Consider the following 15,962-nt stretch of genomic DNA (forward strand, 5'->3'; position numbering starts at 1 on the left):
ATTTTAAGGAGAGTGGTAGAGAAAGCCTCAAGTGTGTTGAACAGACTCTTTTTGAATATGCTGCCCAAAGGGCCTACAAAGAAGGTGAAAGACATGTTATTGGAAGCAGAAAGGATGGCTTGAGTTACAATACAAAGAGCTTTGCAAAACTGTGTCTTGTAGTTGTCTGGAAAGCAGAACTTATGAGTGGAAAACATGGAGCTATATATATATATATATATATAGCTAAGGAGATTTCTAAGATGCCTGATTTGAAGATGTTGGCTGCTTTCTTTTTGCATTTTTTAATGTTAATTGATTTTTGAGAGAGAGAGAAAAAGAACACAAGCAGGGAGAGAGAGGGGGAGACACAGAATCCAAAGCAGGCTTCAGGCTCTGAGCTGACAGCACAGAGCCCAACGTGGAGCTTGAACTCACCAACTACAGGATCATGACCTGAGCTGCAGTCAGATGCTTAACAGGCCGAGCCACCCAGATGCCCCAATGTTGCCTGTTTTCTTACTGTTTATAGTAAAATGCTAGACCAGAGGGATAAATTGAGGAAGAACAGTTAAAAAGAACCAGAACTTGATGATTTTGATAATTCCTTAGCTTTTCAAATGGCAGAAGATGCTAAAAGTCAGAAATAGCTCCCAAAAGTGTGGCATAGAGAAAAGACTGTGTATATAAACTTTTGCTAAATCTCAGGATAAAAAAACACAGTGTTCATACACAGGAAGGGCCCTTTCAAGAGATTTTGAAGGATTAATGTGTGTTTCACAGATCTTCTCAAACAGAGAGTGTCTAGGAATTATAAAGGTATCACCTGTTAGCCATTTCAACAGGAGGCCATGATTATCTCAAAAAGAGCAGTGGGTGTTGCTTTTGTCTAATGCAATGAAACCTCATAAAATTTACAGAATGCCCTCAAGGTTCTTGAGAAAAGTATTTTAATAGAAACACTGTGAGGATGGACTGAGAGGGACAGAGAGAACAAAATGAAGAGAGACTCTTTGCATCTCCAAAATTCTGGCAAGAAGCAGGATGGTAAAACTACTCAGTTGCAAATTTATGCTACCTTTTCTAGAAATGGAAGGATGACTCTCAGGGTAGAAATGAGCACCACAGAGAATTGATCCTAGGCTTTGAAACCTAATCAAGAAACTCATTTACCTGGGTGGAGTTCAAAGCTACGTTGTGCTAGTAACTTCTTTTTACCTTTCATTTTCCCCATTTGAACTAGAATATCTGTAATTGTTAACCCATGTCTGCCCCACCATTCTGTGTTGGGAGGGTGGGGGCAACTAACTCCTCTTCCTTTCACAGATCCACAAAAGGGAAACTGTGCTGTTATACTTCATAGATTACACCCATGTACTTCATCAGTACCTGTACCCAATTTAGATTTTAGACCTTGAGCTAAAAAGATAAAAAGAGGTGAGATTTGGGGATTTTTGAATCAGTGAGAGATACAGAGAAGATTCATGTGTGATAAGATAAAAGATACAGATGATGAGCTTTTAGACTTCTGGGATGAGGCTATTAGAAACCTTAGGAGGTAAATGAATATATTATGCATTTGAGAGGAGCCTGAGTCTTTGGGGGCTAGAGGGCAGAATTCTGCTACCACACCTAAAGGAAGCTCAATTAATTTATAATTACATTAAGACTTATTTAGTAAATCTAATGTACTTATAATTTCTTCATCTTTGGTAGTTCTCCTATATAATTTTGTTTCAATTTTATAATGAAAAAATACCATGAAAAAATTTTATTATAGTAAGTAAAATAAAGTATATAAAATCAGGTTTTATGGGGCTTTCATATATTTAATGTATCTTTTGACTTACTATGTTTAATTAATATTGTTGCTATTGTTAATAATTTCTAATATAAATGATAGGTGTAAAAGATAATTGTGTTATTGAGTCACGTTTTTAAAAGTTACTTTGACTAACTTATTTAACTTAGCTATTACTAGAAATATCTATAAATAAAACCGTTTTAGAACAGTGTTAATTTGGTGGGATTGAATTATCTCTCATAGGTTTTGCAGCCCTGTGACTTATTCTATCAAGCTACTCAAATAAGTGCAAATCCACAAGTGATTGATATATCAGTAAAATCCTTGACACTGAAGGTAAGTTAAAATGCAGTCAGTTGTTCATATCTTTAGTGCACCCTTTAAAAAATTAGTAAAACCTAGAAGTAAGCAATTATTATATTGCCTTTTAATTGTTAAATAATCAAAAATGCAGCTGTGTTTCTGAAAATATTTTTATGTGACACATTATTTGTGATGTATTATTTAATACACATTTTATAACGAATGCTGTATATTTTATTATTGGTGTTTGACTCCTTCTGTGGATAACATCTAACATTCCTATAGTATATATAGTTGAACTTCCACTTGATCAGTTTAATATTAATATCTATAAGATTCATGTAAGTATTTTAAAAATTGAAATCATTATAAAATTTTTGTAGGCAATAAATTATATCTACTCTCTGGGTAGTGATGTTAGTTTAATATTCTTCATGATCCTTCGAGTATATCTAATATTTTTTTAAATACCTAATTTTGAGAGTGTTATGTGTAGATTTTTCATTACTTTTAATTTTTCCCCTTAGGTTTCACCAGTTATCATAAATACTGTGATTACCATAACGTCAGCACTTTATACATCTAAGGAAACCATCCCCGAGGATACTGCTTCTTCTACAGCACATTTATGGGAAAAGAAGGATACTAAGAGTTTAAAAATGTGGTTTCTTGAAGAACCAAATGAAGTTGAAAACAAAGCTCCCACAACTGAATTGATTCTCAGAGGAGAGATCATAAGAGTGAACATTGATTCTATTTTTATAGTTCTTGAGGCTGGAGTTGGTCACAGAACAGTGCCTATGCTGTTAGCAAAGTCACGTTTTTCGGGGGAAGGCAAAAACTGGAGTTCCTTGATAAATCTATACTGTCAGCTTGAATTAGAAGTAAGCATATGTAGTGTTTTTCTAGAGTCTATAACAGATAGTTCTACATGTGGAATATTTGTGAAGTATTATGTACATATTTTCATTAGGCTTATTGTAAAGATGATGTTGGCTCACAATACTTTTGGAAGAAAGTACACAAATTTATGCCCTTGATATAGTTGCTCTTATGCGTATATTACTTTTATTGAAATATAAAGTTAACTTGGATATTTCAATTGAATTTTATCAGTTTAAAGGTGATACATTAGTAATGTTGAATAGAGTCAAAATTCTTATTTTTAAGAATGGAATATCTTTTATCCTTTAAAAGGATAATAGATTATTTCTGAATCTCTTCTAAAAGAGTAATAGTGGGGTGCCGGGTGGTTGATGGTTGAGCATGGGACTCTTGAATTTGACTCGTGTCCTGATCTCAGGGTCATGAGATTGAGCCCTGGACTCCATGCTGAGTGTAAAGCCTACTTAAGATTCTCCCTCCCTCCTTCTCTCTCCCTCCCCCTCCCCCTCCCTCCCACCAATTGCGCACTTTGTCTATCTCTTAAAAACAAAATATAATAAAAAAGTAAAAGTAATAGGAATTAGAAGAATATACCTTATACTTCTATAGAATGCATTATCTTTAGTGACTTTGAAATTTTTGTGAGAGTACTTTAATTATAAAGGAAATGCTTGTTTTGAAACAACATATATTTTGCTTCGCAATTTACTGAGAATTATCCCCAAAGATATTTTGGTTTTAATTATGAGTTTATATCTAGTAGAAACTAATTGGATATTCTAGCTTATATCAATAAACATGAAGGTTTATAAGCTGATTTATTATATGTGTGTTGATACAGAAATATACACTAATAAAGGTAGAACTGACTGACTAGATGTCAGATTCTGAAATTCTGGCTAGATTCCATATATTTTGCAGAGAACATATGATCTAGGATGTCCAGGAAGTTCTGAAAATTCAAATAAACACTTACTGAATTGTAGGTTATTCATCAAGAGATTTCAAAAAAATCAGTGGAGGTAGGCAGGTCTGTTTAAAAATGTCACTAATACATGATAAATGGACACAGTTTTTGCTCTTTGGCCCAGTCTGGAAGTCAAGGAGAGATGCTTAAAAGAGAGTTTTATGCGGATTAAATTGTGAAGACTAGACTCTGAAGTTAGCCAGGTGAGGAAAGTGCTGAGGGAGTGTGTGCAGGAAACCAAGAAATGGCATGTGGAACAGTTTTCATAAAAAGAAATAACATAGCCAAAAGAAATCGTTGTGGGAAACAGCAGGGAAGATCACCTTCAGAAGTATAAGAATGCCTTATTCAAAATTTGATTTTCTCTATAGGTCCATTATTACAATGAAATGTTTGGTGTATGGGAGCCTTTGCTTGAACCTTTAGAAATTGATCAGACTGAGGATTTTAGACCATGGAATCTTGGAATCAAGGTACATTGGAAGTCTGAAATTTTTTTTTTCCAAAATTGAGAATGTCCACACCACACAAAACACTTGAATTTTAATAACAAAGTTCAAGTTTTCTCATTATGAACCTTGACACATGCTTCCCTGTTGGACCTGTGAATGTAATTTTCATCCCCAAGGCCAGTGCCTCCTATGTTAATACAAATAATTATGTAACTTTTATTGTGTTCTAGACACTGTTCTAAACAATGTACTTTTGCTTGACCCCTTATAGCACCCCTCTGAAGTTAGAGTTTTTAACTCCTTTTTAACATGTGAAGGAACTGAGACTAGAGAGCTTAAGAGACTTCCCTGAAGTAGTATCTTCAGTGAAAGAGGTGGGATGCTTTTCTGGCTACAGGTTCCCAGCTCAGAACTGCCACGTCCAATGCCTCTAGCATCTTCTTGTACGTTGTTGTCTACCCTGTGTTTCCTTTGTCCTTTGAAGGGTGCATATATATAGAAAAAAGTATGCTATTATTTGTTTCAAATATATTACAATACATTTATGTAATCATAAGAATCAGGGCCTTTAGATGAAATTGTGCTTCAAAACAGGAGACTGAATAATTTCTAGTATGGCTTCCCTCTGAGTAATGATTCTGTCACCTGCAGACAGATTTTCAATGATTGAAAGCCAGTTAATGTAACAACAAAGGTGACTAGCTTAGCATGTCCAACTTTTTGTATTAGATTACTGCACTTATTTTGTACATCTTTCAGATAAAGGACTGGATAAAGGAACTTCTTTGGTGGTTTTTAGATCAGTAGATACGTGGGCAGTGGATCTGTGAATCCTAAAAATTCGTAGATGGTATTGATTTTTAGGAGCTGTAGGACACTATTCTGCAATGTTGTTGGGACTTTCTAAATCCCTGGGTTTCTATTCTTTATTCCATAACCAGTAAACGAAATGATTTCTCTTGCTCTGAGTGCCCATGCGCTACGAAGTGTGTGCTTTTACTTTTGATTCAGATGCCACACGCATTTAGTAATTTTAGTGTGTATTTTTCCTTTTGAATTGTGCTTGCCATTTTACTATCACTGAGGATGAGAACTATTTTTCCTCTAATATTGCCCCTGTCCTGTAAGACCTTAGTTGGCTGATATCCAAGTAATTCCAGTAAGGGAATGGAATTGAAAAAACTTGCTGTCTCTAATGTTATTACTGGGACTTGTCTAGTTTTGTTTTGTTTTTTTCTTTGCAAAATGAGTAATGTGTGTTCCTAGGAACAAATTTCCTTATATTTCTATAATTTATGTATCATTTTAGATGAAAAAGAAAGCAAAAATGGCTATTGTTGAGTCAGATACCGAAGAAGAAAATTACAAAGTGCCAGAATATAAAACTGTTATCAGTTTCCATTCAAAAGACCAGCTAAATATTACGTTATCCAAATGCGGCCTTGTAATGTTAAATAATTTAGCCAAGGTAAGGAAAGAAATTTGAAACCTTAAGTGTTGGTGTAGTCGTCTGAGCTAACCCTTTTTGCTAACTGAATAAGAAGTTTTTTGTTAACTTAGTTGTCTTATGGTCATTAGTGTTCTGTTAGTCATTTTATGTCATTTTATTTACGATAATTCTTCTTGATAGGCATTTACAGAAGCCGCTACTGGAGCTTCAGCTGTCATCATACGGGATCTAGCGCCATTTATGATTTTAAATTCTCTTGGACTTCCGGTCTCTGTTTCACCAAGTGATTCTTTTAGTGTACTCAATGTTCCATTGGCAAGATCCTATGTATTGAAAAATGAAGAGAGTTTAAGTATGGATTATGTGGGAACTAAAGACAATGATCATTTCAATGCAATGACCAGCCTAAGCAGTAAACTCTTCTTTATTCTTCTTAGTAAGTTATAAATTTTCTTCCTGGGTCTTTATTTTAAGTTGCATTTTTATTTCCTATTTTACGTATTTGTGGTTTTTACAGGTTTTTTAATCCTCCAAATAGGTTGGGAATTTTGCCTTTTCTTTTGCAGGACTTTGGTTGCTTACTGTCACTATATATTTGTATTGTGAATTGTGACTTCCTTTGTCCACTGCATTATCCAGGGCATGGTCATTCACCACTTTTTCTATGCTGGGGAGGAAAAAGATTTGATCTGTTCCTTAACCCAGCTTTTACAGACTGTAGGTGTTGGTATTTGTTGCTTTAACCACATTTAGTATAATTCAGTAATACTCCACTAGTTTTACAGCTGAATGAATTAGAAATAGAGTTTGAATTCACAACAATGGCACACTGGAATGGTTTTGGAGTTTGTAAATGGTTTATATATTCTGCCTGTTGAGGTCGAAGGTTTTTCTTTTTGTCCTTTCTGATTCTCATTTTCATGAGAAATGAAAGTAAAAAAAAAATTTAATTGTCATAATATTTATTCATTGTAAAGTTAATTAGTCCCAAAGCCTCACCCACACCTCTTTACGACACTCTGACATTTAAATCATTATGGAGGAGGGAGAGTATTAATTAAGATGTGGGGGAGGGGTACTAAGACTAACGGCTAGTGCTTTTAGTCAGAAAATGATGCTTAACGGTGGCTAGGTTTCAGGTGTAGACCCAGCGTTGTCGGTGAATTAATTGTTCTTCTAGCTTTTACCTCATTTGTTTTTGAACTAACATTTTTACAGAATTGGAGGGGTATATAAGTCATACTCCAATAAAATGTATGTATGTATAAAATTTTGTTTAATCAAGTCCTAGACACCATAAAATATCACATGTTATTGGAATGGTGAAAAACTGAAAATTTACAGCTACTTTTGGTAATCGCCAGTGACTGCCTAAAGGTATTAGGCCCTGGTTATGATGACAACAAACCACAGTTCAGTACACTTGTATTTTATGACTTGTCTCGTTAGTTAGTTTGAAAACATTTATGTTATTGTCTTAGGTTAAACTACTGAGTGAAAAATTTTTTTCAATTAAAAATTTTTTTTGGTAAAATACTTTGAAGGTTTTAGATAAATGCTTTGGGAATGTATTATGGCTTCTTAAAATACCCCTTGATTGTAGATTATACAAAGAAATCTTTTTTTATAGTCTTATATATATAAACTTCAGTGATTATTATTCATGGTATTAAAAAATGATCTATCTGGTATTTAGCACTTACTTAAAATTAATATATGATGATTTATAATAAAAACTTACAAACATACATATTCCATTTAGCACCCACTAACCACTCTACTGCTGATAAGATTCCCTTAACAAAAGTGGGACGACGACTATACACCGTAAGACACAGAGAGTCTGGGGTTGAAAGGTCTATTGTTTGTCAAGTCGATGGAGTGGAAGGAAGTAAGAAGGTAACAATTCGTTCTCCAGTGCAGGTACGAAATGATCCATTTTTTTGTGGGGTCATATTATGCACATTTGTGTGCTAAAAAAAAAACTAAAGCTAATTAATACCAAAAGAATATAAACTGCAATAAAATCATAACTAATATAAAAAAGAATCATTGCCAGTAATTGTACTACTCTAGTATCAACAGTGGTAGGATTTTGTTCAATACTTCTCATAATTTTTTTTAGGACTCTTTGTAAAATCTTTTTGGACTGTTACTTTTAAATGCCTCATCAATATTTTGTTTTGGACTTGGTAGTAGTATGTGTACGTCCTTTGATTTTAATTAGAAAATATGGTGAGGGAAAATTTTTACATCTTTATTGAGGTTAAACTGATGTACAATAAACTGCACATATTTAAAGTTGATGAATTTGGGCACAAAATACATCTGTGAAACCGTCATCACAATGAGCATGCTGAACATATCACCCCAAAAAGTTTCCTCTCTCCCTACTTCTCCATTCTTACGCATCCACTGATACGTTCCCATTGTGTATTGCACATAGAGAAGCTCATGTAAACAGAGTACAGAAAGGAATAGGACTTCTTTCACTCAGCATAATTTTGCATGTATCAGCTTTTGTGTATTAATGTTATATGCAGTTACATGTTGTTGTTGATTAGTAATCTTTTTGAATGGATGTTCCAAATACCATTTTGAATGAATCTTTGTATATGGTGTAAGGGTTGAAGTTTATGTTTTGCCATGTGGCTATTTAGTTGTTCCAACCAAGACTATCCTTTTTCCATTAAATGCCTTGGTGCTTTTGTGCAAAAAAAAAAAAAAAAAAAAAAAAATGATTATATCGATGAAGTGGGGCGATCATGGGGTTCAGAACTAATGGCCCAGAAAGCATTCTTAAAGACATCTTTGGTGCCAAAAGGTGATTTTATTAAAGCATGGGGACAGGACCCATGGGCAGAAAGAGCTGTGCTGGGGTTGTGAAGAGTAACTGGTTATATACTATGAGCCTGGGGGAGTTAGAGTCAAGAGGAAGTTTCTTAAAGGATTTTCCATATGCCAAAGACTCACAGGTTGCTAGAGGCCTAGCTGTTTTGCTAAGGTTGTTTTTCCCTTTAGCAAAACATTAATATTAAGATGGTAGGGAGTTCTTGGGCATTAGGCTATTGATAAGATTGCCCTTTTCTTGGAATTATGCTAAGATATTTGTAAGCTGATAGAGACTCTGTAAGTTTAACCATGTGTTTTCTGTTCTTTGCTTTGTTCTTGGGCAGCCAGGAGTGCCAGAGGAATATCACACATATCTCACTGGGGGAGGGGGAGGAGCTCTGCTAGCTTGTGCTTGGCCATCAGCTTGCCTTATGGTCCCTCATCAATAACTTTGGGGGTTTATTTCAGAACTCTATCATCTATCTCATTGATCTATTTGTTGATCTTTATGCCACAATTACATTGTCTTCATTACCTTATTATCCTGAGTCTTGAAATCAGGTAGTACAAGTTGTCCTACTTAGTTCATTTTCAAAGTTGTTTTGGCTATTCTGAGTCTATTCTATTTCCATTTAAATTTTAGACTTGGGTTTTCAATGTTGATTGAAAAGTTATGATTAAGTTGGTATTTTTACATATTTCTGATTTTTATTGCTGATAGTACCACTAATTTTTATATTAACCTATATTGTATAATGTCACTAGATGCACTTGTTGTAGTAGATATAGTTTTGATATCCGCAGATAAAGATTTTTCCTTTTTGCTTTCCAATCTGGATATGTATTATTTTATTTTACCTTTACTTCCCTGTTGCATTGGCTAGAACCTCCAGTTCAGTATGAATAGATGTTCTGAAAGCAGATATTTTTGCCTGGTTCTCAATCTTAGCAGTATTCATTCTTTCACCATTAAGTTTTGAGTCGCTTTCTTGTAGATGACCTTTCTTAGGTTGAAAATGCTCCCTTATGTTTCTAGTTTACTGAGTTTTGGTCAGAACTGGATGTTGGATTTTGTCCAATGATTTTCTGTGTTTATTAAAAGGTTTTTTTTTTTTATGTCTGTTTTTGAGAGAGAGAGAGAGAGCACCCGTGCGTGAGCAAGCAAGCAAGCGGGGGGGGGGGGGGGGGTGGGTGCAGAAAGAGGGAGACAGAGAATCCGAAGCAGGCTCCAGGCTCTGAGCTATCAGCACAGAGCCTAATGCAGGGGTCAAACCCATGAACTGTGAGATCACGCCCTGAGCTGAAGTGGGATGTTTCACCAACTGAGCCACCCAGGGGCCCCTACTGTGAAAGGTGTTTTAAAACATACTTAATATGTTGAATTGAATTTTTTAAATTATTGTATTAAATTACAATTGGTTAGATTCAGTATAGTGATTCAACAGTTCTATATATTAGTGTTCATCATGATATGTGTACTCTTAATATCTTACATATATTTCACCCATCCCCCCACCCACCTCACCACTGGTAACCACCAGTTTGTTCCCTATACTTGAGTCTCTTTTTTTCTTTGTTTTGTTTCCTAAATTCCACATAAGAGTGAAATCATATGGTATTTGTCTTTATCTGACTTATTTCACTTAACATTTAGATTCTGCAGCTCCATAAATGTTGTTGCAAATGACAAGATTTCCTTATTTTTTATGGATGAGTAATGTCACATTGTTTATATATACCACATCTTCTTTGTCCATTCGTCTATTGGTGGACATGTGAGTTGCTACCATAATTTGGCGCTTGTATGATGCTACAGTAAACATAGGGGTGCATATATCTTTTCAAATTTGTATTTCTATATTCTTTGGGTAAATAGTAGTGGAATTACCAGATAATGTGGTAATTCTATTTTTAATTTTTTGATAAACCTTCATACTGTTCTCCACAGAGGCTGCATCAGTTTGTGTTTCCATTAACAGTGCACAAGGGTTTCTTTTTCTCTTCGTTCTTGCCAACACTTACTGTTTCTTGTGTTTCTGATTTTAGCCATTCTCACAGGTGTCAGGCGATATCTCATTGTGGCTTTGATTTTCATTTCCCTGATGATTAGTGATGTTGGGCATCTTTTCATGTGTCTATTGGCCATCGTATGTTTTCTTTGGAATAACATCTTTTCATCTCATCAGCCTACTTTATAATTAGATTATTTGTTTATTTCTGTTCTGAAGATGTATAAGTTCTTTATATACTTTAGATACTAACCCATTACTGGCTATGTCGTTTGCAAATACCTTCTCCCCTTCACTAGGTTGTCTTTTAGTTTTGTTGGCTGATTCCTTTGCTGTGCAGAAACTTTTTATTTTGCTGTAGTCTCACTACTTTAGTTTTGCTTTTGTTTCCCTTGCCTCAGGAGTCTAGAAAAATGTTGCTAGTGCCAATGTCAAAGAAATTACTGCCTGTGCTCTCTTGTAGGGTTGTTATGGTTTCAAGTCTCACATTTAAGTCTTTGATCCATTTTGAGTTTAGTTTTGTGTATGATGTAAGAAAGTGGTATGGTTACCTTATTTTTAATTTTTTTTGAGTTTGTTTATTTTGAGAGAGAGAGAGAGAGAGAGAGTGCAGTGATGGGCACAGAGAGGGAGAGAATCCCAAGCAGGCTCCACGCCCAGCATGGGGCTCAATCTCATGAACTGCACGATCATGACCTGAGCTGAAATCAGGAGTCCAGTGCTCTACCTACTGAGCCACTTAGGAGCCCCTGTCCACTTCCATTCTTTTGCAAGTAGCTTGCCAGTTTTCCCAACCCATTTGTTGAAGGGACTGTCCTTTCCCCATTGCACATTCTTGCCTCTTTTGTCATAGATTAATTGACCATATAATTGTGGGTTTATTTCTTGGCTTTCTCTTCTGTTCCATAGACTTACATGTCTGTTTTTGTACCAGTACTATACTGTCATGGATTACTGCAGCTTTGGTATATCTTGCAATCTGTGATTGTGATAGCTCCAGTTTTTTTCTTTTTCAAAAGTGCTGTGGCTACTCAAGATCTTTTGTGGTTCCGTATCAATTTTAGGTTATTTGTTCTAGTTCTGTACATTGTGCTGTTGGTATTTTGATTCAGATTGCATTATATCTGTAGATTGCTTTAGGTAGCGTCAGCATTTTAACAATATTTTTTCTCCTAGTCCATGAGTAGGGAATATCTTTCCATTCGTTTTTGTCATCTTCAATTTCTTCTTTCAGTGTTTTATAGTTTTCAGAACACAGGCCTTTTACCTCCTTGATTATAAGTTTATTCCTAGGCATTTTATTATTTTTCGTGCAATTATAAATGGAATTGTTTTCGTAATTTCTCTTTCTGCTACTTCATTATTCGTGAATAGAAATGCAACAGATGTCTGTGTATTGATTTTTTTATCCTGTGACATTACTGAATTCATTTATCAATTCTAGTAGTTTTTCATTGGAGTCTTTACGGTTTTTTATATAGAATATCATGTCATCTGCAAATAGTGAAAGCTTTATCTTCTTTGATTGCAATGGCTATGACTTCTAGTACTATGTTGAATAAAAGTAGTAAGTGTGGGCATCCTTGTCTTATTCCTGATCCTGGGGAAAAGCTTTCAGTTATTTGCCACTGAAATGACATTAGCTGTGGGTTTCCCGTGTATGGGCTTTATTATGTTGAGGTATGTTCCTTCTTAACCAACTTTGTTGAGGGTTTTTATCAGGAATGGATGTTGTACTTTGTCAAGTACTTTTTCTGCATATATTGAAATGATCATGTCGTTTTTACCCTTTCTCTCATTGATGTGATGTACCACTTTGATTGGTTTGTGAATATTGAACCACTTTTGTGTCCCCAGAATGAATCCCACCTGATCATAGTAGATGATTTTTCGCCATGCATTATTGGATTCAGTTTGCTAATATTTTGTTCAGGACTTTTGCATCTATGTTCATCAGAGATATTGGCCTGCAGTTCCCTTTTTTGTTGTGTCTTTATCTGGTTTTGGTTTCAGTGTTATGTTGGTGTAATAGAATGCATTTGGAAATTTAATTTCCTCTTTTATTTTTTGGAATAGTTTGAGATGAACTGGTATTAACTCTTCTTTAAATGGTAGAATTCACCTGTGATGCCATCTTGTTTGGAGCATATAAAAAATTTTTTTTTTAATGTTTATTGCTGAGAGAGAGAAGGAGAGAGAAAAAGCATGTGAGCGGGGGTGGGGCAGAGAGAGACAGAGACACAGAATCTGAAGCAGGCTCCAGGCTCTGAGCTGTCAGCACAGAGCCTGACACAGGATTGAATCCACAAACCATGAGATCATGACCTGGGCTGAAGTCAGATGCTTAACTGACTGAGCCCTATTAGGGTGTTTTTAATTCCTGGTTCAGTTTCAATAGTGGTAATTGGTCTGTTCAAATTTTCTGTTTCTTCCTGCTTCAGTTTTAGTAGGTTATATGTTTCTAGGAATTTATGCATTTCTCCTAAGTTGTCCAGTGTGTTGGCATAGAATTTTTCATAATATTCTCTCATGATCCTTTGTACTTCATAATCCTTTGTACTTCTGAGGTGTTGGTCGTTGTTTCTCTTCTTTCATTACTGATTTTGTTCATTTGAGTCCTCTTTTTTTTGGTAAGTCTGCCTAACAGTCAGATTTTGTGGATTTTCAAAGAACCAGCTCCTGGTCTCATTGATTGGTTCCTTTTTTTTTTTTTAATTTCCTTCCTTCACTCATTTGGGGTTTTGTTTGTTCTTTTTGTAGCTTTTCTTGCTATAAGCTTGCATTTTCTTTTGAGATTTGTCTTGCTTCATGAAATAGGCCTGTATTGCTATAAACTTCCCTCTTAGAACAGCTTTTGCCGCATCCCAAGGATTTTGGACCTTTGTGTTTTTGTTATTATTTGTCCTCATGTTGATTTTTATTTCTTCTTTGATTTCTTGGTTGACCTATTCATTGTTTATAGTAGTATGTTATTTAACCTTCATGTATTTCTCTTTTTAAAAAATTTGTTATTGTTTTAAATTTACATCCAAATTAGTTAGCATATAGTGCAACAATGATATCAGGAGTAGATTCCTTAATGCCCCCTACCCATTTAGCCCATCCTCCCTCCCACAACCCCTTCAGTAACCCTCTGTTTGTTCTCCATATTTAAGAGTTTCATGTTTTGTCCCCCTCCATGTTTTTATATCATTTTTGCTTCCCTTCTCTTGTGTTCATCTGCTCTGTGTCTTAAAGTCCTCACATGAGTGAAGTCATATGATATTTGTCTTTCTCTGACTAATTTCACTTAGCATAATACCCTTTAGTTCCATCCACATAGTTGCAAATGGCAAGATTTCATTCTTTTTGTTTGCCGAGTAATACTCCATTGTATAGATATACCACATCTTCTTTATCCATTCATCCATCGATGGATGTTTGGGCTCTTTCCATACTTTGGCTATAGTTGAGAGTGCTGCTATAAACATTGGGGTGCATGTGTCCCTTCGAAACAGCACACCTGTATCCCTTGGATAAATAGTAGTGCAATTGCTGGGTTGTAGGGTAGTTTGTTTTTTTTTTTTTTTTTGAGGAACCTCCATACTGTTTTCCAGAGTGGCTGCCCCAGTTTGCATTCCCACCAGCAGTGCAAAAGAGATCCTCTTTCTCCATATCCTCACCAACATCTGTTGTTACTTGAGTTGTTAATGTTAGCCATTCTGACAGGTGTGAGGTGGGATCTCATTGTGGTTTTGAGTTGTATTTCCCTGATGATGAGCGATGTTGAGCATTTTTTCATGTATCAGTTGGCCATCTGGATGTCTTCTTTGGAGAAGTGTCTATTCATGTCTTTTGCCATTTCTTCACTGGATTATTTGTGTTTTGGGTGTTGAGTTTGATAAGTTTCTTATAGATTTTGGATACCAACCTTTTATCTGATAGGTCATTTGCAAATTATCTTCTTCCATTCCGTCATTTGCCTTTTAGTTTTGCTTATTGTTTCCTTCACTGTGCTGGAAGTCCCAGTAGTTCATTTTTGCTTTTGTTTCCCTTGCCTCTGGAGACATGTTGAGAAAGAAGTTGCTGCAGCCAAGATCAAAGAGGTTTTTGCCTGCTTTATCCTCAAGGATTTTGATGGGTTCCTGTCTTACATTTAGTCTTTCGTCCATTTTGAGTTTATTTTTGTGTATGGTGTAAGAAAGCATGTCGCTGTCCAGTTTTCCAAGCACCACTTGCTGAAGAGACTGTCTTTATTCCATTGGATATTCTTTCCTGCTTTGTCAAAGATTAGTTGGCCAGGCATTTGTAGGTCCATTTCTGGGTTCTCTATTCTGTTCCATTGATCTGAGTGTCTGTTTTTATGCCAGTATTCGTATTTTTCCCAGATTTTTTCTTGTGGTTGATTAGTTTAATGGCATTGTGGTCAGAAAAGATGCATGGTATGATTTCAGTCTTTGTGAATTTATTGACATTGATATTGTTTTGTGGCACTGTGTGATATATTCTGGAGAACGTTTCATGTGCACTTGAAAAGAATGTGTATTCTGCTGTTGTATGATGGGATGTTCTGAATATATCTGTTAGATCTGTCTCTTCCAATGTGTCATTCACAGCTGCTATTTTCTTTTTTATTTTCTGTTTGGATTATCTATCCATTGATGTAAGTGGGGTGTTAAGGTCCCTAACTATTACAGTATTACTATCAATTGCTTAATTTATATTTGTTAATAGTGCTTAATGTATGTGGGTTCTCCCATGTTGGGTGCATAACTATTTACAGTTATATCTTGTTGGCTTTTCCCCTGTGTGATTATATAGTGTCTTTCTTTGTCTCTTGTTACAGTCTTTGTTTTAAAGTCTGTTTTGTCCAATGTAAGTGTTGCTATCCTGGTTTTCTTTTCACTTCCATTTACATGATAAATGCTTTTCCATCCTTTCATTTTCATTCTGTATATGTCTTCATGCGTGAAACACATCTATTGTAGGTAACATATGGATGGATCTTGCTGTTTTATCCATTCTGTTGCCATGTGGCTTTTAACTGCAGCATTTAGTCCATTTACATTCAAAGCAGTTAATAGGTATGTACTTAATGCAGTTTTGTTAATGGGTTTATGGTTGTTTTTGTAGTTCTTCTATTTTCCTTTTTTCTCTTCTCTCTGTAGTGATATACTTGGATTCCTTTCTCTTTACGTTTTACATATCCATTATCAGTTTTTGATTTGTAGTTACCACTAAATTTATTTATGACATCTTATGCATATATCAGTCTATATTAGGTTGATAGTCTCTTAAGTTT

General features: G+C 35.2%; 1 protein-coding gene across 7 annotated transcripts in view; it reads left to right on the plus strand.

Moving 5' to 3' along the window:
• VPS13A (vacuolar protein sorting 13 homolog A) overlaps positions 1-15,962 on the plus strand; it is a 253,881-nt gene that overhangs the window by 156,752 nt on the left and 81,167 nt on the right. For all 7 annotated transcript variants that reach the window (XM_023243364.2, XM_045043176.1, XM_023243365.2 and 4 more), the window contains 6 exons: positions 2,027-2,119; positions 2,614-2,970; positions 4,310-4,411; positions 5,700-5,858; positions 6,021-6,276; positions 7,603-7,763. In XM_023243364.2, coding sequence (XP_023099132.2) covers positions 2,027-2,119; positions 2,614-2,970; positions 4,310-4,411; positions 5,700-5,858; positions 6,021-6,276; positions 7,603-7,763 — 1,128 coding nt within the window. The remainder of the gene's footprint in view (positions 1-2,026; positions 2,120-2,613; positions 2,971-4,309; positions 4,412-5,699; positions 5,859-6,020; positions 6,277-7,602; positions 7,764-15,962) is intronic.

The sequence above is a fragment of the Felis catus genome, chromosome D4 (genome assembly GCF_018350175.1).
Source record: "Felis catus isolate Fca126 chromosome D4, F.catus_Fca126_mat1.0, whole genome shotgun sequence".
Lineage (NCBI taxonomy): Eukaryota > Metazoa > Chordata > Mammalia > Carnivora > Felidae > Felis > Felis catus.